Source organism: Anthonomus grandis, chromosome 22, assembly GCF_022605725.1.
Source record: "Anthonomus grandis grandis chromosome 22, icAntGran1.3, whole genome shotgun sequence".
NCBI classification, from domain to species: Eukaryota; Metazoa; Arthropoda; class Insecta; order Coleoptera; family Curculionidae; genus Anthonomus; species Anthonomus grandis.
In genome coordinates this window covers 16,551,264-16,574,804 of record NC_065567.1, presented here as the reverse complement: position 1 = coordinate 16,574,804, position 23,541 = coordinate 16,551,264, and the positions used below count along the sequence as shown (strand labels likewise).

The 23,541-nt window shown below is 30.3% G+C and overlaps 2 protein-coding genes across 3 annotated transcripts in view; one reads left to right on the top strand and one right to left on the bottom strand.

Annotated features, from left to right (window-relative positions):
• Window positions 1-23,541, bottom strand: part of LOC126748754 (homeobox protein dve-1) — a 229,142-nt gene that overhangs the window by 69,226 nt on the left and 136,375 nt on the right. The gene's annotated exons all lie outside the window — the stretch shown is intronic.
• Window positions 580-4,468, top strand: LOC126748762 (uncharacterized). 2 transcript variants are annotated; one of them, XM_050458202.1, is made up of 3 exons: window positions 580-783; window positions 1,065-1,200; window positions 3,663-4,468. In XM_050458202.1, the coding sequence occupies exons 2-3, from the start codon at window positions 1,157-1,159 to the stop codon at window positions 4,141-4,143; spliced, it is 525 nt and encodes a 174-aa protein (XP_050314159.1). In that variant the 5' UTR covers window positions 580-783; window positions 1,065-1,156; the 3' UTR covers window positions 4,144-4,468. The 2 variants fall into 2 exon arrangements, with proteins under 2 accessions (XP_050314159.1, XP_050314160.1); XM_050458203.1 differs by lacking the exon at window positions 580-783 and adding an exon at window positions 809-934.

Sequence of the window (23,541 nt, the reverse complement as noted above, 5' to 3'; positions counted from 1 at the left end):
TGAAGTGTTTTTGTTATTTGAAAGAATTTTATAACGTTCGCCTAAACAAAAAAATGGCTTAAAAGGTGTCCAAAGACAAGACATGAGATTTTAATTTGACAAACCTAAGCTTGTTGAATAAAAGTTGCAATAATTATGACTAATTATAAACATTTATCGCTAGTTATTTAACTGGGCTTTCCAATATTGTATTTAAATAATTTAGCGGGTTGGGAAGGAGGGGAAGACTTTTCTTCACAAATGAAAATGCCAATCTTTTCTCAAGAGTTATGCATTTCGATGAGTTCACTCATCATCATCAGACTTTAACACTACATAGCTGTGGTGTTTACATAAAAAACGTTTTTCGTGAATGGACTTCTAGTTTAAAAAAATGTCTAAAAAAATTTAGTAATTTAAAAATCATTATCAATATTAAAAAAGTACATTTTTACTACAAAGACCAAAAATCTATATCATTTAAAGCTCTTAGCAGGCAACCAGTGAAACAAGTGGGGGTTTTCCTGAAAAACTTGCGTGATATAATGGTGAAAAACTAAAAACTGCTTGCTTTTATGCAACAGAGCTTTACATCAGTGCATAGTGGGCCGTATATATCCGGAGTTCAATTTTCAGCTGTTCCTGAAAATATATATCCCGTCCTTTGTAGAAGGGGCAATAAAAGGGTGGCTAGTGCTTCGTGTGCCTACTGACACGATTTCCAGGGTGCCTGAAACCGATCAGAATTTTTTGATTTGGTGTTCGAATTTGACTGAATATTCATCGAGGAAGATAAGCAAATTGGTGAGTAATTCTATTTCTGCGAATTTAAATATAGAAATTTTAGTTTGCGGTATAAATAACCCGATTTTTTCTTATTAGGTCATGTTAAATTTACTTTAAACATTACAAATAACCCTGACAATTTATCCGCTGACTGAATAATATTTTATTTGTAAGTTATGGTACTTAATTATACAGTAAATGACGTATTTTTGCGATTATATTCTTGGTGCAGTGAGTTTAAATAAAATCTTATCTAATAGCCGGTTTTTTCTAACATTTAATATTTGGTAAATTTTTAGGTGACTACTATCAGGCAGAAATCAAGGTGTTCCTTTGCAAAGGAGTACATCATCAGTCTTTAGTTTCTTATCAAGTTAAAAAACTTCAAAGAATGTTTACTTTATGGTATACAGTCCTCTCATACAAGGAGTACAAGTAAGTTTAAATTTACTTACAAGACAATAGTTTGAATATTAAATAAATTTGGCTGTAAACCAAAAATCATATATTTAGACACTAGCTAAAATGTGGTGTATAATTATTTTGCTTACAGAAATTTATCCTATTCAAGGATGACATCATGTTTATTTTGTTGTTTTATGCACCATTTAGTTACCCAAACCCTGACAAATCAGCATTTAGATTTATCTTATCCTATGTAATTTCAGATATTTGTATAATAGATCATGTTTGCAAGTAAAATGATAACTTTGCTGAACCTATAAGTAACCAAAAATCTGCCACAAATGAATATGAAAAAGGAGGCAATGACATCCTTTACTAATTTATAATATTATAATACTCATTCATTGCTTGGTGGCCCATTCACCAACATATCAAGTAACCTGTAAATTCATTGATTGTTTAATGAAAATGTTTTTTTTTAATTCAATAGATACAGAAATTATAGATTGCAATTCCAATAGAATTTAAAATTAAAATCAATATATAAGAACATGTACACATATAATTCTTTTAAAAAATAGGAGATGCTCTTCCTACCAATAGTAAAATCAATGTGAAGAGATAGGTTATTAAGTAATTCTGCTGCTTTACAAATTGATTATAGCTTCTTCAGGAACATCGATAAAGCCACTGGTTAAACAGTGTGGGGTTCTAGGCCAAGAGAGTGCAGTAGATATGAGCAATTAACAGTGGATTTTTTTTAAAGTATTGTTGGAACCTTTGGTCTGACACTTAAATTCAAAGCAGTGATACCACTAACCAAAACTCTTTATTTTATTCTCGACACGCATGTTTCGCTAACGAAGCCACTAGCATCTTCGGGAGAAGTTTTCGCATTCGTTTTGAAGATGCTAACTTCGTTTCTCCAACGAAGTTAGCATCCTTAATTCACTTCAAGAAAATGTTTAAGATTAAAAGAAAAGTTTTAGTAGCGGATTTGAACTTTTGCTGCCTCTAGGCAATTTGAAATTCCTTATTTTGACAAAAAATGCGATTTTCATAATTTGTTTTTTTTTTTGTGCTTAATCAATAATGTTGCTTATTTTAGAACGGAAATACAAACATTAATGCAAAAAAAAATGCTCTAAATATAATTTATTTTGTTCAAATTATTACAGCCTAGATACTCATCGTACCCGTTTTTTAACACTCACATTTATAGGTTTTTCATCTCGATTTTTCGCGGTTAATTCCTTCACAATATATTGACATGAACACTGACTCTATAATAAAGCAAGAGCATTTAACGTGTCTTCCTCCAATGAAGATTGATAATAATGCTTAAGACGTTTCAAGAAAGAAAATAATCTTTCAACGCTACAATAAGAAACTAGAAGTGGAAATAAAAATTCTCAAATGCAATGAAAAAAAAACTTTTCCAATACTTAAGTTGAATGCCCTAAATTTTGCTATGGCCGATGTTGCTTTTACGGTAAATCCGCCACTGACGACTTTTAAGATCAAAAGTTTTAATCTTTTCCCGAAGATGCTAGGTTCGTTAGCGAAACACGTGTCGAGAATAAAATTAAGTTTTCGATAGTGGTAAAACTATTTTGTTATTTTATTTAATGAATCTATTCGCATATATCTATAAAATAAATTCGTTTTACTTTATTATTACATAAATGCTGAGAATATTCATCCTAAAGGATGGCGTCCACAGTCTCTTGCATTAGTTGGCTTAGTATTATTATTAATTCTTAGAAGATGCTAATCAGCTATGTAATATTCCAGACGTGTGCATGGCGTACCAGTTCAAGTACTTGAATAGAAAATTAGGAATTTTGATTTATGACAATTTGTGTAAACCAGACAGGCAATATATAATCAATCCACTATCAACTGATAAATAATTTTAAGTCAATGTAGCTTCTTAACAATGTTTACCTACATATTACTTAGGATATTTATTTTTCCTCAATCATAACTCATTAGTTCAAATACAATACTTATCTAATTGTGCATTAGTGTCAACGAACTACTGCTGTGAGTTATAAATATAGTTGTTTCTACCTATGAGATGGAATTTTGGTTCTTTTTCTTATATTATGCACCATTTATTATGCTTTACCACATAGTAAAATATACACATTAGCACGCGCCTTTGAGACATAAATAACTTAGAGAGATCCGGGAGGTAAAATTTCTTACATTTTTCTTTTGTCTTTTATATAGACAGAAGACAGCAGATCTAAAATCTTGGAAAAGTAACTTTTGGGGGGTTATCTAATTATATTACAGTAGTTTCGTTGTATAGAACATTATTTGTGGTTGAGGAGAATCTGGAAAAAACACAAATACTAGAATTTGACATTTATTATTTATACTTGTTAATTATTTATACTTATTAACATGGTTGCTAAAATATAAAAATCACTTTATATTTTCTTTTTTTACTTTATTTTTATTTTATTTTAATTTATTTTTTAAAGAGATTCTATCTGGGAAAAACTTACTTCAAAAAAAGGTCCAGGCCCTAAAGAAACAGCAATTGTCTGCCCACTACCGCCAAAAAAAACTGAACCGCCCTCCAGAATACCAATAGTCGACCCTCCCAAGCCTCCACGTACTCCATCTCCGCAAATACCGGCCAGTCCTCCATCTCCACAGCCTCCAAAACCCCAACTGCCTCCTCAAAAACCTCCAACACCTGAACCACCACGTATGGCTCCAGCTCCACCTAAAAGCCCAGAATTACCCACTCCCGTTCCTCAGAGGATGGAACCTCCCCCGAAGCCCCCACGATCTCCTTCACCCCATCCAATAAAAGCACTCGATGATATTGAATATGATGAGGAGGAGAGTGAAGAAAGTAGCGAGGAAGAAGAAGAGGACTCGGTATTGGCTACTCCCCAAAGGCGACCGGTTGCGAAAAATGTCAATGATTTTCTTGAAAGAGAGAAAATGACTTAGTTGATTCACTTTTTTTTTGTTTCTTTTATTTTGTTAATTTCTTATTTTTCTTTAGTTTTAAGAGATATTTATATAAAAGGTGTCAAGAGAAATGTTTTTTATTCATTTTTGGGTGAAATATAAAGGAAATAATTTTGAGTGCATCTTTTAAAAGAGGGGGAAATCACAGAAATCAAGTATGTATTATAATAAAAAATTGAAAATGAATATTCAGTGATATACATTTGACCTTAAGAATAATATTTTAATGCCTACCATAATTGTTGACTAATATTTTTGGGAAAGTTGTTAAATATACTATAATAAATGGTATAATAATTAAATATTTATTTGTTTTTCTTACTAATATTATACATGTATATTGTTTATAACACCCTTTAAAATTTGAGTGATAATGGCAACATTTTCCAGGTTCATATCTCTGAATCTAATAATACAATAATAATACAATTCATAGGTTAAGGAAAAGTTGATAGGTTTCAGACCAGTCTTGATGTTTTTATTGTGCACCAGCGATAATCTTTTGCAAAGTTACAAGGCTATCATGTGACCATTGTGCTGATGATTGGTGTCTTCCGAAAGACTAGTATTTAGCAAGTAATTTATAAAAATGGGGAAGAGTTTTGTGCCTTTCAGACTCTTGAGGTACGCCATCAGAAATCTGCTTTTTCTAAAGTTCACGCTCGGCAGAACAGAAGCTATACTTTTTAAGCTTCAAGAGCAGTATTCCTTTTGACAGATCACAGAACATTGCTGAATACTCGGCGACAGGGAATTAATTAAGTAGATTCCTCGTAACGACAGCATCCAGTCTGGTCTTCTTTAATAATAATGGCGAAGGTTCGGCCCCTTGGCGCCTCTTTTCTCATCAGTTGTACACAGTATAGATTCCTATAATGTTTGCTTGTAAGTCTGTTGCTTCCATCTTCTGATGTTTTTCGAGACATACGCTCAAGATCCTGCATCTTGTCGAATAGGGAATTGTGTTCAACTTTCGGTATCGACAGTAGCCTTCTTGCTTCTGATATTGCTTCAGCCTGTACTACTAGATGTAATGGCTTTAGCCCGGTCAGGTTTTTTGGGGCAGCAATCGGTGTTGTTGACTTCGTTCCTGCTATACCCAGATACGCTGTTCTTTGTGCTTCGTTGAATATTTGAATAACAGCCCTCCTTTCTGCCGTATGCCCCTATATTGGTTTCTGCGTACGTAATGATGGGCCATTTTTGGTGATAGTCTTCATGATCTGCCAAACATTTTCTTACAGTACATAAGAGCTTTCGTGGCCTTGTTTGTATTATTTATTACGCGCTTCTTATAGCAGCGTTTTTTTATCCAGGGTCACTCCTAGATATTTTACCTCACTATGGGCTCTAGTTTCCTTATTTTTGTGAAGGAAACTAAAGTGGTTTACCCTTGAGTGTTTTTCCGTGCACTAGTGCTCGACAACGTTCAGAGGGCTTTGCATTTTTTTAAATATGCCCTCTCGTGCTAGTAGAACGATGTTGTCTGCGTATCTCACAGTGAAGATATGCTGTCTTTCCAATCATGTCAAGAGGCTGTCCGATACAAGATTCCACAGCAGCGGTGAGAGTACATTCCTCCTGCGGTGTTACTCTGCACACCTTGGCTTTTACCGTGGTGCTGTTAAGACTCGCTGTGATTGTCCTATGGTTTAGCATTTGGTTGATGGAACCGCGTATCATATGATGTATACCTCGTGCAGCTACAGCATGGTTGATCGAGTCCTATGACGAGTTGTCAAATGGTTTCTCAATGTGTAAAAAGATTCCTTTTTAGACATTGAGAAAGAGCGATTCCTTTGTTGTTTAAAGATTGTTCGACCCTCTAGGTTATCTCGTGGATCGCTGATTCGCAAGATTTACCTGTTTAGTAGGGATATATTGGTATTTACATAGAAGGCTAGCCGGTAGTCGTCCCTGATATACTTGTCTATAAGCTTTACCCCTGTTTTCAGGAGGTATCATGTAAGGCAGATCGGTGGGATGAATTTGGGTTTCACGTATGAGTCGCGTCTCGCTTTTGGTAGGAAGATGACCTACGCCTCCAGTTCTCTGGTAGATGCGCCGTGGCGCCGTGGCGAAACTGGTCCTCATTACTTTGCATTACGCGGATAGCAGCAGTTTTTTGCCCTGCTGTAGCATGATAGGTATGATATCATATATTCCGGAAGACTTAAATGATTTGACGGTGCCTACCGCCCATTTAACTTTCTTGTAGGTTAAAACCTTTTATGCCAGTTCCCAGTTCTCCTTTTTGGCCCTCTTTAGAATAACAGCAGTTGCATATTGGGCCTGTGTTGATTGGAGAATTTCCGATCCCGGGACGTACTTCGCGTTAGTGCGAGCCTGTAAACTATTTTTTTTTTTCAGAATTTTGAAGATGAAATAAATTCGCAGATTATTAAAATCTATATATGCAACTGAAATTATCCCATGTCAACTATGATGCAGTGAATAATTCCGGACATTTAATTTAACGTATTTTCACAGGTGGATGCTTACAAATTAACGAATTAAACCGCGCAGTTTAGAGGCCAAAAAAGATCGAATAAAAATGCAATAGTTGGCTTAGTTAGTATATGCTTGAAGTTTTTTACTTGTTATGAAACACAAGAACAATGAAATGGAATTAGAAGTGATGATTTTTGGGGAATATTAACCTTGTAATAATTTAATAGTGATGAAAATATAAATAATAATAGTACAGCATGGTATTTTTTTATTTCTCATGCAGGATGTTAGTAAATGAAGTACATAATATAACATGAAGTCCATTGGTGTCTAATAAACGCAACATCCGCTAAGCTCATAATGAGTAGACTTTTGCACAATCCGCAACAAAATATATAATAATAATTGATCAAAGTATTAGTATAAGGTGTTCGCCATTATGATCTGAAAGCAAATTCCATATAATCCCCTGCTGTTACCGCAAAAAAACTATGAAATGTATATATTTTTATTTCTCAAAATTACTACGGAAATTATCTAAGCAATTTTGCAAGACTTGATTTGTTTTTCCGTAAATAGAGAATTCAATGAGTTTGGCTTTTTATTTGTTTATTTCATTTAGCTGTCAATTAAACAATCCGAAATTCCCTGCTAAAAGCAAAAATTATTGACCAGTAAAAATGTTAAACGCCCGCTTATAAAACTAGATTTTCAAGGAAAAACCATGGGCCAGTGAACAAATAAATTTAAAATATGTGCTATAAAAAATTGAATATTTTTTGGTCAATTGAATAATAGCAAAATCTAATTTGAGTCCATAAGAATATCAAAAGTAATAGCTTGGAATCGACTTATGGGTATGCTCAACCTTTTAACCTTTCTAACGATTTTAGTCAGGGCCGTAACCAGGTGAGCGCGATTGAGACTGAAAAAACGCTGCGGTTTTTACGTTTTTACCGATTTTAACACATACCGACAGTCTTGGATTTGAAGTATCACCATATAAATATGATGTAATTCTTTCAATATTATTATTGTACTGCAAATACTAATAAAACATAATTTGACAATTATTGTCTACCAAAATAAAGTTCAATGCTATATCCCAACAAAATTTTAATCAGAAAACCGTCAAAAACAACCAGTAGTCACATAAGTTAGTATATAAAATTAGTAGGCTTAAAAAGAATTGTATTGCAATATAAAAATAAGTAAACCTATCTATGTTATTACATAAACTGCACATGAAATAACACTATTTCTAAATGATCTTTAACATTCTTAGTGAGTAAGTTTAGATTACTTGCGTGTTTGACTTCTAGTGAAAAAGAGTTAACAACTTGTAACTCGTCAAAAACCAATGATTCCTGTATTAAAGTTGATCTACCTCTATATATTGATATATGATAATCAATTTTTGACCTTATATTATGTTGTTGCAAGTTGGATCTTTTTGCTAAAAAAATTGCAGATGATAGCATAAATTCAGGCTCTATTTTATACATTAAAAATGTCTTAAGAATATTCGGCTTCGCAGGAACCCATTTTAATATTTGAAGCCTCTGATTAATAGGTGTATATTTCTTATAGAAGAATTCGCATTATTTTATTTTGTTAAAGTTATATTTGATTTATCTGTTTCTGAGAGTATAGATTTAAGCAATGAGGAACAGCAATTAAAGCGCGGTAAAATAATTATATTGCATACTAACATTTTAGTCAATTGAGACAAGCAGTTAAAAATTCTCCCAAACAATCCAACATTATAACTATAAAAATTTGATTGTTGATCTAAAAGTATTTCTAAATATTTTATTTCAGTGAGTGTGTGTTTCAGTTTTATTTAAGTTTCGATTTATTAATTTCGGTACTTAGACATTGATCTAAAATTTTTTTTTTAGTTTGTTTTGGTATTTGATTCATTATTATTCACATATATTTTATTTATTTCGACTTATTTTTTCAAAGCCATTAATACAATATATTTAATATTGAATTTAAAATACCTGTATCTTCTCTGTGTTAAAAATATAATCTATATAATCTACAAATCTAATGTTAAAAGCAGAATAAATATTTAGCATGTCAATTTTATTCTGAATATTGATTAATTAACCCTAAATATTATTAAAAAACGTTTCTACCGAAACTTATTTTAAATGGAGGGATAGGAAAAGAAGATGAAAACACAATTTACTAAAATATTACATATCTTTTAAGAATCTTCTCCTAATAAACTAGGAATTATTATTTTTTAACATCTGAAAAAAAATAATTAACTGTATATTAATACATATTTTAAAAATTCAATTATATATGACTTATTTAGCTCTACTGAGCACTAAAGGAGGTAATGGCTTAAGTGATTTAGTTACATTTTTCTTTATCATATTCCTATAGTTAATAAAAGACGGGACTATTTTTAGGCAATCCAGGAGTCCCAGGCATATTGTCTCCACCACATAGATTCTATTTTTAAAAAAAATTATATTGAGCTCATTCACACTACTGGGAAAATGCCGGCCGGTGGCCAACCCGATCGACTGTTTTTGCCAAAATCCGTTGATTGACATAAAACAAAATTATGTAAGAATCACATGCTTTTGTACTAATATTTGGTTTTTCAGATTATTTTTTTCTCAACGGAAATACTATTGAATACGCGCCAAAACTATTTGGTTAATGATTGATTTGATTTTAGTTTGTTACAATATATTTTTATGTGCTATTTGTGAGTAGTTTTGCCTTTGGAACAATAAATTAATTTTAATAACTAGTTAAGAATACTACTGACTATATGCTATTACTATTATGACTCTCAAAGTGTTGATTATCTGTAAAATTTCCTTTTTTATTTGCTTAAAGAAAAATAAATTAATTTTTCCTATAAAAAAAGCAACAAACAAAATAAAAAACACGGTGAAATAATTTAAAATATATAAAAATATATGTAAAAAGGAAAAGCTATCAGAGATGAAACTATTTAGTGAAAATCGCAAAATATAGAATTTAAAAATATGTATAAAATATTTTAAAAAGTCTATAACTCTCATATAAAATTAGCTAAATGAAATTACTATAGTAATATAATAAATAAAAAAAGGAACAAAACTAAATGCAACCCAAATCGAAACTACTCTTTTATCCCTGATGAATTTAATTCCTTTTTTGTCTCTATTGGATCCAGCCTTCTCAGTAATCTCAATGTCAACAAGGATCGACAAATTGTTTATAATACTAAATTACAACCCGTGTCTCATAAAACCTTCTTCTAAAAGCCAGTTGTAAATTGCAAATTCCACCTCATTCTACAGACCTCTATAATATAAACACATACCCGTTAAATCTTTAAAAAGGGAGACCAAAGTAATTAGTGTTATTATAATATTAAAAAACAGAATTATGAAACTTTTTGAAAACAATAAAATGCTGTATGAGGGACAATTTGACTTTAGAACTGGCCAATCTACTGTTAAAGCAGCCCTAGATGTTGTGGCAGATGTGGTCGAGGACCTTGAGGAGGGGACACAAGTTGGAATAACTTTTTCTGACATCACTAAAACATTAAACTGCATCTACCATGACTTACTTTCGTAAAAATTGGACCGTTACGGTATAAGGGGGTCGAGAGCAATATGTAGATTATTTTAGAAAATTGACTGCACTAGCATCACTAGCGGGGTGCCTCAAGGCTCAATCTTGGGTCCGTTGTTGTTCATTATGTATGTGAATGATTTGTATAGTTTCATCTTTACAGATAATTTAATATCTTTACAAGCATTTTTTAGCATCTTTACAATATGCGCTACCCTTAAAAAGAGAAACACGGAATTAAATACTCTCAAATCGGATAGCAAAAAAATATTACAGACGCTGAATCCTGATTTACAAACAATAACCTAAAATTGAATGTTAACAAAACTCAACAACTTACATTCTCAAGTAACAGTCAAATGACATCTGGAGAATCTGTCAAGCTCCTTGGTACAACTTTAGATGACAGATTAATTTGGTTCAGACACATTGTCCTCCTTCAGAAAAAGACTATTAGGATCTTCGAAAACTTAGACTTGGGGGATTGTAGAATGCAATTCTTAGGATTGAATATTTTAACTGTGCCTTATTTGTATATCTACTATTGTCTATTGCATGTCAGGGCAAATATTAATAACTATGACACTTTTGAAGATGTACATCCACATTTCACTAGAAACAACACTAATATTTATATAAAATTTCATAAAAATCATTGCAAAAAAACAGGAGTATCTTTTTGGACGTGGGGCCCTATGTCTGATAATAAGTTGCCACACCAAATTAGAATATTGCTTCTCAATAAGTTTAAGGTAGAGTTAAAAATTATCTTGTGCCTAATAACTATCACACCCTGTATATCTTTAATCCTATTAGCATTTTGAGACCATATTTCGCTTTAAAGTCAAGGTAAGCATTAGTTTTCAGAGCATGCATGTACCGATTGCTAGGAATCTAGTACCAAGAAGGGATGTAGCCACAAGACCCCATTTTAAACTCTATTAACTACAAAATCACGCAAATCAATCGACTGTATGATCAGGAGATATATTTCGCAATTTCTAGTCAATTTAGTTGCAAAAACAAGTGTTTATTCAGCTCCCTGGCACTGTTCGATATATGTTTCCTCAAGGTCAACTTGAGCTTTTTCCACAAAATTTATTTTCGAGACCAGATTACCCAGACCCAGACCTATATGAGATTATATAACAAAATTAAGTTTATTTTTCGTTGTAATTTACAGATTTGTTTTTCAGCTAAGAAATAGACCCAGCTAGAATTAAAAAATATATATAATTTATATATGTAGATAGATTATTTGAAATGGTTAGGTATAAATAATCAATTCATTGCAGAAAAAATATTAAGGGGATTTTTATAATGTTTATAAGGATTCATTTGTGTTAACCTATTGTGAAATAGATATCAGGGTCGGATCAAGGGAGGGAAATGCGATCTCCCCTTCGCCAGAGATTTGTGAAAGTGAGTAAACGGCGCATCAATTTTGTAATTTTATGTGTACTCCTTATTATTATGACTGGAAATTGTTTTCACGTTAATAACACTTCAAATGATTCGAATAAACATTGTAAAAATATATTAATAAATGTCCAATCGCTCATAAACAATCTTTGACTATGTGTTATGCTCACTTTAATTTCGTCTATACCACCTCAAAAATTATAAGCTGAATTATCTGTGGTTTACCGTGATCGCCTCCCCTTACCGATCGCTCGGTATTCGCCCCTAATAAATATACGTAAGCAAGTTATCCGTATTGGAAAAATTGGAATCTGAGACGCTTAAGAATTATGTGGTACTTAGTGGTTGTCTAAATGAACATAAGTTGATGATTTTTGTTTAAATTATAGGAATCTGATTTAACACGCCAATCAGTATCTGGAAATTTCCACTAACACTTGATGCTTAATTAATTTAATTTTATATGAATGCTCATAAGCATTCATAACTCATTCTCAATTTAAAAGCCTTGTTATTTCTAATAGTGAAACCCAACGAAAACGAACTTTGCTCACTATTATGGTATCCGGTTAATGAAATCCAATGCTCACTAAGCATTGGATTGGTAACAAATAAATCAAATTATATTACAGAAAAAGGGAAATATTACACATATAATTTTGCCTTTAAAGCGTACATTAAATTACAAATACATTACACCAAATATTTTTTTTCTTATTGCAAGACAGTTACTATCCCAGCTACCACCTAATATTCTTCACTTGGCGTTAGAAAAATATCAATTACTATCTACATTTTCACTTATTGTCTGACAGTAATTTAAAAAAACCTTTTGTTAACAACTTTTTAAATTAATGAATTTTAATTTTGCTTAAAAAAATAATTTCCTTTTACTTACTAGTTATATATTTAAAAAAAACTTTAAGGTGACTTCAATTTTTCCTAATAAGGAAATAAAATACTGACAATACATTAACCTATTATATTTTGTCTTTATATTTAAAACTTAAAATGTTTCTGTATTTTGAGTATTCCATCTTCTTGGCCAAAACATAAATTTAAACTATTTAAAAAATTTCAAGATATAGAACGACAAATACCATTTGCAAATTCGGTTTAGCAGTTAGTTCAGTACTTCACGTACAGTAGTTCGCACATATTGCACTTTACGCTTCAAAAATCTTTCAAAATGTCTTTCGCAAGCCCTCTAATGTCCATTGCTTCAGTGGGAAGAAGTGTAATGCAAGGCATTACAAATGATGAAATGTAAGTAGCATTTTTTACTGAAATTTGTTTAAAAATTATTTAAAATTTAGTTTTTTTTTTGCTGGACGTTGCACTTTATACTTGCTTGTTTAACATTATCGAAACTATTATTAACCAAGAGCAGATTTTTTTAAAAAGAATTATTAATCTAATAAAATAAGCCTATAAAAAACACACTTAATTTGGAAGAAAAAGTTTTCTCTTAGTCGTCTTAATTCCCTTTTCAATTACACTAAATGCACACAAACCAAATAAAGAAAAATTAACAAAATTCCCAAATTATTTTAAAATTTCTTCTGTACACCTCATTATAATTGATAACTATATTTATCTGAAAATTCAGGTATAGATAATTAAAAACAAAGTGTGTAATAGGATATGTAGTTTTTTTTTGTTTGCGGTTTCTCATAGTAACATAATACTTAATAACCTGCAAGGAAAAGGTTTTCACACAACGTTTGCGTTAACCTTATCAGAGTAAATTCATATTTTTTATTGAAACCTGATATGCTGAAGTTGTTTATGCGAGATAAAATTGTGCTAACTCTTTTCCGATTCCTAATAAAAAATCTGCAAAATAATCGCTGAGAAAGAATGTAACCGTATTATAACACCTGTTTTTATGATATTCGAAATCCTATATTTAGAACAAAGCACATCATGCTCCTAGATGTGAAAATGTTGCCAGTGTTTTTGTGATCATAAATATTCATTATTTATATTTACGTGCGGTTCACGATACATTTTTCAGCCCTTAATTGACTTAAAAAAAGAAACTGTAATTAGTGTTTTATGACTTTTTCTGGCAAAAATATCAAAGAATTATTTGCATTAAAACTATATTTTAATTAAAATAGTAAGTCATAAAATTAAAAATCTGTTACTTTATCGACGGCAAAAAAGAGCCAAAATCTCACCGGCCCTATTTTGAAAAATTTGTGTATTTTTTGGCCTTTAAAGACAAACTTCGACCAAATGATGAGTCCTAAATGTTTTGAATGAAAATTGCTACTTTGCCGGTAAAAAAGACAAAATTTAATGGTCATATTTTCGGCAAGTTTTGGTTAATTTAGCCAGTAGACAAATATCGATAACGATCGCAAAATTATAATTTTAACCCGAAACTGCTGCTTTATAATTGATAAAAAGCTAGCAAGTACATACAATAGGCCCAAAGCTAAATTTTAGTTTTGGTCATCTTACAAGTTATATTTTCACTATATTTAGTACGTTTTAGAGTCGTATGTACTTTGAGGTAGAGGATGAAATAAACGAATAAATAAAAGAAATGAATAAGAAATAAACCTTATTTTTTCGATAAATTTAATTAGGCTTGTAAATATCTTAGTAGCTTCTCTCAAATTTAATGATATACAATTTCAATTAAAATTTCCCTTATTAGATAAAAATACAGCAGTTAACTATCAAATAGTTTTAATTTTGTTTATGTGAAAACTGTGCATCGCACGAAAAAAAGAACCAGATATAGTAAAAAATAAATAAAAAAATTATAAATTTTTTTATTACAAGAAAAACCAGCGACCTACCGTTTTCTTTTTTAAAAATATTCAATTCAAAAACTTATACTTTTATAATTATTTTTAATATTATAATTATAAAACAGCATGCCAATAGCGAATATAAACATTTTATTTTTCTACATGCTGTACTTTAAACGCCTCTTATTTGAAAATATTTTAAAGTAAAGTTTAAACTTATTTAATCAGAAAATGGCGTAAATATCAATAATCATTGCTGATTTTTACATTTTTTTCTATAAAAATACAGTGAAGCAGATAGTAAAACAGTTTGAATATATGATATAATTAAATATCAGCAGTTTAAGCCAAAATTGGTATCTTTCATATGATATTTATAACTCAATGAAAAATCCTAAATCTAATTAGTCATATTTTTGCCATATTTTGTTATGTATTGCATAATATACCCAAATTTTAGCTTGATCGTTTATGATAAAGTTTTTATGTTTTAAGCTTCAACTAGTTATATCACAATTATAACAATTGCATATTTGTTAGGTCCTATAAAATTGTCATAATTAAAACATATAAATTGTATATTACAAAAGCATACTGAATTAAAATTCTATAATGATACCGTTTTAATTCGGATATAAAAGCAAATATCCTGAAATTACGAAAAGTAATGTTTATATAAATTTTTCTAAACTAACTAAAAACTCTAATAGTATTTTTTAAACTCACTCATTTTGGCAAAACCTATTATTATGAAATCTAAATATATTAAGTTTTTGGCGAAGATCCCAGTTTAGGCTGCTAGTATAAATTTAGGAATTGAAAAACGGCGTTAACATATAAAGTGCCTTTGATTTAATTTTAGATGGGTTAACTGAATATCTCCAACCTCTCGCTGGAAAAGAGAAATGTCCTTTGTTTTCTTACTTTATACTTGCATTTCACACTTTTTTAAGAAAAATGAAACGAAGCTTTGAAAAGGTCGGGTTAGTTGAGATCATACTAAAGCCATAGGAACTAGCACAATTTTTAAAACTTTGTGTCATTATTACTAAATCGTCAGTGTCAAAAGTAGTCTCACTATCGAAAAAGGCCTGATATTACTTGCACAAAAATAGTTCTATGGGTCAAAATATTACCAAAGCCCATTTAAATGGTAAAACATATTCCTATGCTGCTGTAGGCATCCTTATAGGTTAAATGAATTATACATTTTTCACTGAGGGGCTAAATAACCTCTCTGGCTAAGCTTCATTTTAGTAAACTTGGCACTACCCGATAAACAAAGTATATCGGGTAGTGCCAAGCTGGCCATAAGACATTCCCTATTAATTATGATACTTTCAAATATTGGCTTTTCTGTATATTTTACAGAAAAACCATATTGATCTTTTTTAAAGATGCGAGAAAAATAAGCCACCGTAAGAAATTTCAGTACATTTTATTAAGTGATTTCACAAATAAATGCAACGACTTACAAACAACAACTAAACAAGAAAGCAAAACAAAACAAAAATTATTCAAAATAAATACAAAATAATTTTTTAAACTAATACATTATTTTTTCTTGATGAAATGCTCAAACAATCCTCCATTTATAATCCAAACAATATCCTAATCGGTTGTAAAATTCGGTTCTTACATCACTAAGCTGATATGCAGTTATTTAATTACAGAAAATTGCCATTTGTAACTCTTCTAAATTTTGATAACACACATCTTAATAATTAACATTTTTAATGTGACCCCACAGGAAACATTTCGTTTGGTGAAAAATCCGGAGGTCTGGCTGGGCAATTAATAGTGTAATTTATTCCAATTAAGCGTCCATTAATAAGTTTTGAAGATATTCCCTGAGCTGCTGTGAATTGTGCGCAAGACTGCCATCCATTTGAAACCAAATATCATTTTCAGGTGCAACTTCTTCCAATGCTGGTTCAAGTTGAATTTGTAAAAGTTTCAAAAATGGTTCTCCTCCCAAATATTTTTCTAAAAAAAAGGTCTAATAATTTTATCACCAAAAATACCCGCCCAAATATTTGAGGGTAATACTGGGTCCTTGTAAGAACCTATCTGTGTTCGTTTTCTTTTCTCCAGTAACGAACATTTTGAACATTTGGCTGATTATTTAAGGTAAAGATGCATTCGTCCGTCAAACCAACATTTTTTAAAAACTCCCAGGGTTATTCGCCCTTTTCATAAATTCAAAACAGAAATTTGCTTTGCTCTTCGGATTTTATTGCTTGCCCTTAGTTCTGATGTTTTTGATATCTAAAGAAAGGGTATTTGTATTTTTTAGTGTGCGCAATGCTGTACTATGATCTTTGCTTACAACTTCTCCAAGAGTGCTGCTGGTAATTTCTTTATTTTCTTCAGCTTTGCCATTATGATTGTTTTGCTCAGAGCATTTGCATTTACTTATTACATTACCGTACCCTTAGCCTCAAGGTTATTAACAATAACAACAGTGCAGATTTTGTTTTACTTGGAATATTCCTATCAGGGAAATTCACGGGAAACATTTCGGAGACTTTTCGAAAACTATGCCCCATGTAGTACTTAATCATAGTTATTTTCTCTTGAGTAGTGTAATAATTATTCATATTGACCGCTCAATAAATAGATGGTAACATTTTGATAATTTGGCGATAGTCATATTTTAGTTTCTAGTTTTTTTTTTTAATAAATTCTAAATTGCTTAATAGAAAGTAATGAAATTTAGTATGGTGGCTTATCTTCTCTCGCATCTTTAAAAAGTCTAATAAAGGGTAGCTAATATCATAATTTTATGGGGTTTTCTATGGCCAGCTTGGTGGTGCATCATCCGGTAGAGATCTTCTATATCTAGTTGAATTACTTTAATAAACGCAAAAGAACTGAATCTGTAGACTTTTCTGTTTTGAGCTATATACAGCTTCGGGAATCTATGCTTAATAATTTAATTAATGCCTAAATAAAATTTGAGGGGGTTATCTTCTTCCAATATATATACTCTATCCCAAATTTCACTAAACATGTGATGTCGTCTTGAGTAGCTTCTGTATAGATTTTTTGCTTATCTTCGATCGCCAATTAACAGGTGATCAGTATCGTTCCTAAAAATCTTAATATCTTTGGTATTTTATCAACTGGTATATATAAAAATTTATGTAGCAATGAACTGAGACACACTCGAAAAAAAATTCTCAACCGTCTGAAAGTAAAATAACTAGTAACATGTGAAAAGAAGTGCTTCAATCAATTTCAAAAATTATATTTTCTATTCACCCCTATAAATAAGGCAGTACATGTATTTCTACACTGTTCTTAAATATATCACAGTTTTTATTTTTAATGTTTATTATATGATAATACTTGTTTTTTACAATCAAGTACTATTTGTTTCGTCCTTCGAAAGAAAATTCTGTAAATACTTAAATTATTTAGGTACTAAAATATGTATTTGAATAAGATGGTTATGAACATAGTGTTATTTTTTAAGTTAGGGCATGGCTTCATCTAATATTTCTTATCTAAATGACCCCAAAGTTCTACGTGGTTTATAGATGGTTTTAAAAACTTTACGTATAATACACTATTTTACATTCTTATACACTCTTTCGAGGACGATTAATTCTTTAATGGGAAATAAGTCAAACCTCATATTAGTATACTTCTTAAAGAACAGATTGTTAAGGTTTTATTATAATGGTTTCAGTCTATTTATTATAGATCGTTCTTCTCTTTATAAATATTTTTTTTCTTAACATTTTTATTTTATGTTTTCAAATTACAGTGAGTTATACTTATGACTTTGTTTTATTTAAAAAATTAATAGATAATAAATACAAAGAATTTGGGGATACGTTGGAACTTAGCTTCCATCTCCAGATCTCCCATTTGGGATGGAATTATTTGCCTTGAGTCTGCCGCGTGCTATAAGGATCTATTCCTAGTCTACTTTTCTTTATCCTGTATACATCTCAGTTATATTAAAATCTTATATATATAATACTCATCAGTTCATCAATGTGCCGATGATACTCAAATTTATTTTTAATTTCCTCCTGACAACATCCTGGAAGCTAGTGATAACATGTCTTACCTTGACCTCTCACTCATATAGAGGCTTCAAATGATCACTACTTAAGTTGAAACCCAAGTAAATATAAGCTTTTTTTTGATAGGATGTACTCTAGGGACACCTTCGGGTTAATGGTCAACTGATTAAATGTAGTAAGTGGCTAAAAATCTTGGAATACTCATGGATATTAAATTGAGGCTTAATGAGGATATTGATCTATCGAGAATGAGAAAATTTGATACAGTTATGAGTAGTGAAATGCGGACAATGAAGTGGTTAAATATGACCACTTTAAAAGAAATGAAAGGAGGTTACTTCATCGTCTGGACATCTTCAAAAAAATTATGTATAAAAATACCTTGATTACCTTTATAAGAAAATTAAGTTTAGGCATGATATTCATGTTTGGAAAGAAATAAACATTTCACAACACTTCCTCGTTATAAAACAACTTTATTTAAGAGGAGCTTCAGCTATTGCGTTTATTTATGATATTATAAAATTTATCCTGATTTAAGATAAATTTCACCTTAATTAAAAAGAAAAATTAACAGCAAATTAGTGATCTCTATTCGCCGGGTTAGCCCAAGGCAAAAACAATCAAATTAAATTCTGGTTGCTACTAACTATTTGGGATATATTTTTAAAAACTTTTGTAATTACCTTAATTTGGTTTATATGGCTAAGCTAGGAAGTGAGCTTCAACTTGGCCATTTATAATTTACACATTGTAATTTAATAAAGACGAAGAAGAACGAAAGAAGATTACTATTATTATTATTATTATTATTACGAATTTTATTATTGATATTATTTTACAAAAGTTTCAGCTATGTTTATTTTTGTCTAAAGATGCCATGCCCATTTTTTAAGAAGTCTTGTAAATATGTGAAAAAAATTGAAACCGGAATTAAGTAATAGAAAGAGTACTAAATCACTTAAAATTATTATGCTATTAATTCGCCTGGTTTGTTTTCCTACTTTTCATCAGGAAATCATCAAAATTTTATATACCAAACTATTTTTTTGAATAACGAGAATCCACTGTAGATACATAATATTTTGTGATAAAAATTATAAAAGCGAGATTACCACATCATATAATATCCCATTTACCAATATACACGTAGACTGTACAGTTCTATAAATACTTTTTGTAACTTGTGAAAAAATCAATAGGTATTAATTATTAAGTAAATACACCGACAAATCACAAAGGCCCACATAATCGCAAAAAACTGCAATTATTAGCAAATTCTCAATAAATTGTTATCAACTGATAATTTTGATAATGGCTTGAGAGGTTGGCGTTGGCATTTTGCATAGAAACAACTAACCTGATGTTAGATATCTAAAAATATAAAAGTTGGAAACCTGGCTGGATTTTGTAATCGAGTAAAATGTTTAGGATGCTTACAACATAACAAACAGCTATTGTTAAAAAGTATAATTTTAACGGGACTAAACTTTAATTAAATCAAAGATCAATAAAATATTAAAATAAGTCAATACTTTTTAGACAAATTAAAGTTTTAGCTTCATAAAGGTCAACTTCAGGAGATTTGGCTTCCTTCCAAAATCAATAAAGAAAGAGAGCTAATATATCCACTTGTCCCTAAACTCTCTAACCTAGCTGATATATTTTGTAAGAAGTAACATAAGTTAATAATTTTTTAATTTACTATACTGACATATTTATCAAACTTTTTAACAGTTTCCTTAATTAAATAATTACAAAAATATTTTCAAATTAAATGAGTGGTTGATGCTTAATTGACTTATACTACTCTAAAATACAGCAAACAGCAGACTCAAATAAACTAAATTAAGACTCTAGGAAATTAAATCAGGAAGCAAGCTATCAAAGAAATTAAAAATATAATTATAATCTTCTAAAAGTCACGTTGGCTACTGGATTGATTTTTCGGCATATTTTTTTGTTAATAAATACAGCAAATAAATTATGTAATATGTTAATTCAATTTGTTTTTAATTTCTATTAAAAACTATTATTAGTACTTATATTTATACTTCCTACCTTAACCTGATTTCAGCAAAAGAAGGCCTACTTTCTGCCTGGATCGATACGTATCCAGGACAGCTGTATGTTTTATTTCTACAAAGAATATAATCCAGAGGAAATTGCATATTTAAAATTATGCGCCCAATTTAAATAAATTTGTCATCTGCAGAAATATGTCGTTGAAAGAAATTAAATTGAATGAAATTAACAAAGAGTTAAGGCTTTAAAAAGTGTATCAGTTTCTAGCCAAAAGTAAGTAGCAAAGAATTTTAGGAAGTTGTTATCCTCCAAGAAAAAAATCTATTAAGACACCTAAAATTATGTAACTGTAATGTTTTCGGTGAGACATCCTGTATATTTTTACCGGGTAGTTTTTACTTTTTAGATATTATTTTTGTTGTGGCTAGCAGTTCGACTAATAATCTTAATAACACTATTAAAATTTAAGATGATTTGACTATTTAAATATTCTCTATTAAACACAAATCTAATCATGCTCTCATCAGACAAGTTCTAACTATATTACGAAGTATGTTTATAAATTAAGCATAAAATCACATGTATTTAAAAAAATTGCCAAATCTGCACAAATAAAAAAAAATGAATCAAATGAGTGAGACACTTAAAATGATATCCCTATATTTCCAAATTTAATTAATCAATATTTTAATATACAGAATGAAAATTATCCTAAAAGACTATGACAGAGAACCAAACCATGATCATTGAAATGAAGCAATTAATGTATTTAGCTGTGATTTAGAAGGAGAACATTTTCTTATATTTTAATTTTTTTTATCTCATTATATTTTCAGTTTCGTGAGTACTTAATAATAAAAATCCTGTTTTAAACATACGTTTTCTTTTAAATTAGAAAGAAGTTATAAATAAAAAGAAAGTCATAAAATTCATATACAAAGTGAAAATATTCTAAATAAAAAGAAATTTTTAAAAATGTTTAAAAAACACATTCAAAAAAAATAAAAAATTTCCCCAGACATGATGGCAGCCTTTCAAAATCTTATGTTTCGCATTTTTATTTCCATTTAAAATAATTAAACTTTAGGTAACAGAAATGTATTTATTGTAATGTTGAAAATGTGCACCATTAATATGAAGACAGTAAAATAATCTTTTGGACACGAACATTTTGGAAAGTGGCAACATCAATATTGTGACATGCATCAATTAGTCTTTGACTTAGATCGAAGATAGATTCTGGCTGGGTGACGTAGACTTTTTGTTTCACGTAGCCCCATAAAAAAAAAGTTGAGAAGTGTAAGATCGGGCCACCTGGCTGGCCACTCGGTAGGCCCTCGAAGACCATCGATCTATCTATCGATTAGGCTAAGTATAAGTCAAATATTGTCTAACATTTCTTCTAATAATGTGTGTCCCATCTTGTTGAAAAACTGTTTCCAACTCAATTTCATGAGGATTGTCTTCAATAATCTCAAGAATGAGTGGTTCTACTGTATTTTCCAACATGTTTAAGTGAAGATCCCCTGTCAAATTTTGGGCTAATAAGAGAGGCTCAAAAATGTGATTCTTAGCCCACACATTTATTTTTTCTGGGTATTGTGTGTGTGTTTTAGAAAATATGTGGGGTTTTACGTCTCTCAAATAATGGACATTTTGTCTGTGAACATTACCATTAAAAAAAAGTAGGTATATTCATTACTGAAACAAATGTTCTCGGTCATTACTTCGCAAAATTCCAAACGTCGATCAGGATCATCTTCTGTCACTTGGCGAATCATTTAAATTTTATACTTTCATAGTAGCAGAAGGTATCCACCGGTTTTTCTGCTGGATAGCTGGGACCTACTGGATTCTTCCTACTGGCAACACTACACGTTTGGGTAAATGTCTGAATTAGCTCGCGAATATACTTTCGACATACTGGACGGTTAGGAAAACGAACATTAAAAATTCTTTCCGTGAAATGTACATTACGATTTCCATCGTAAATAAAAATAATTTAACTTTTTTCAGCAATGGGACTGGTGGATCAGGCATTCTCGATTAAATCAAGGTACAAATAAAATTGAATTGCATGAAATAGCAAAAATATTATCTCCTTTCGGTATTACTATTAAAGGTATTATAAACGAAATAAGTTTTTGCGTGGAACAGTAACTTTTATGATAATAATGTAACATGAAAAAAATAAAAACGCTTTGAACTACAACACACCTACAAACAAATTATACCTGAACAGGTGTAGTAAAGAAAATAAAAATGCGAAAAATAAGATTTAAAAGGCTGCCATTTTGCTATGGGTAGAAGTAATGACTTAACTAATAATCTAGGACCAAAAGCAATCAGGCTTTCAAACGATGTATCGCATGACCCCCTATTTAATTTAATTTTTCAAAATTCCATTTTGAAGTTTAGCAAAATGAGCTAGGGACCAAAAAGTAGTATTTAGGTTGGTAATAATGTGTGCCAAATTTCAAATTTTTATATAAACGCATTAAAAAGATAAGAGGGGGTGGGACAATTAAGAGCCGAACTGTATAAAAATCTGGCCTATTAAGGTAGATAATATTTAATATTTTATCATTTCAGTTTATTTAAATATCTGAAAAGCTTAAATTAATATAATTTTTTTTTAAATGTTCTATCAGTGAATCGTTTTTTCTATCTTTTATAGTTTTATCTGAGGTTTCATTACAGAAAAATGACCAATTTATTATACTGGATTTTTGTAGGCAAAACTTTTAATAAAAATGTTTTCAAGAAAAAATTTAATGGTTTATACCAACTTACTTTTATTAAACATATTAATTATTTCAGATCTGTCGGGTATATTTATCTAAAATATTCTCAGAAAAATATCTCTATCTTTACGATTTGCATCCCAACTATAAAGTTCAAATACTAAAACAATGCTGATACTCTCTTATTAAAATAATAAACATTTCAAAGCGCGCTCCGCACGCAACCATCTAAATTATACGGTAAAACTTCAGTTTTTATTAATCAATACACCAAAAACTTCCAGAAAAACTCCCCGGCAAATCCGTTATTTTTAGCGTTTAGCATAAGTGATTTTATTT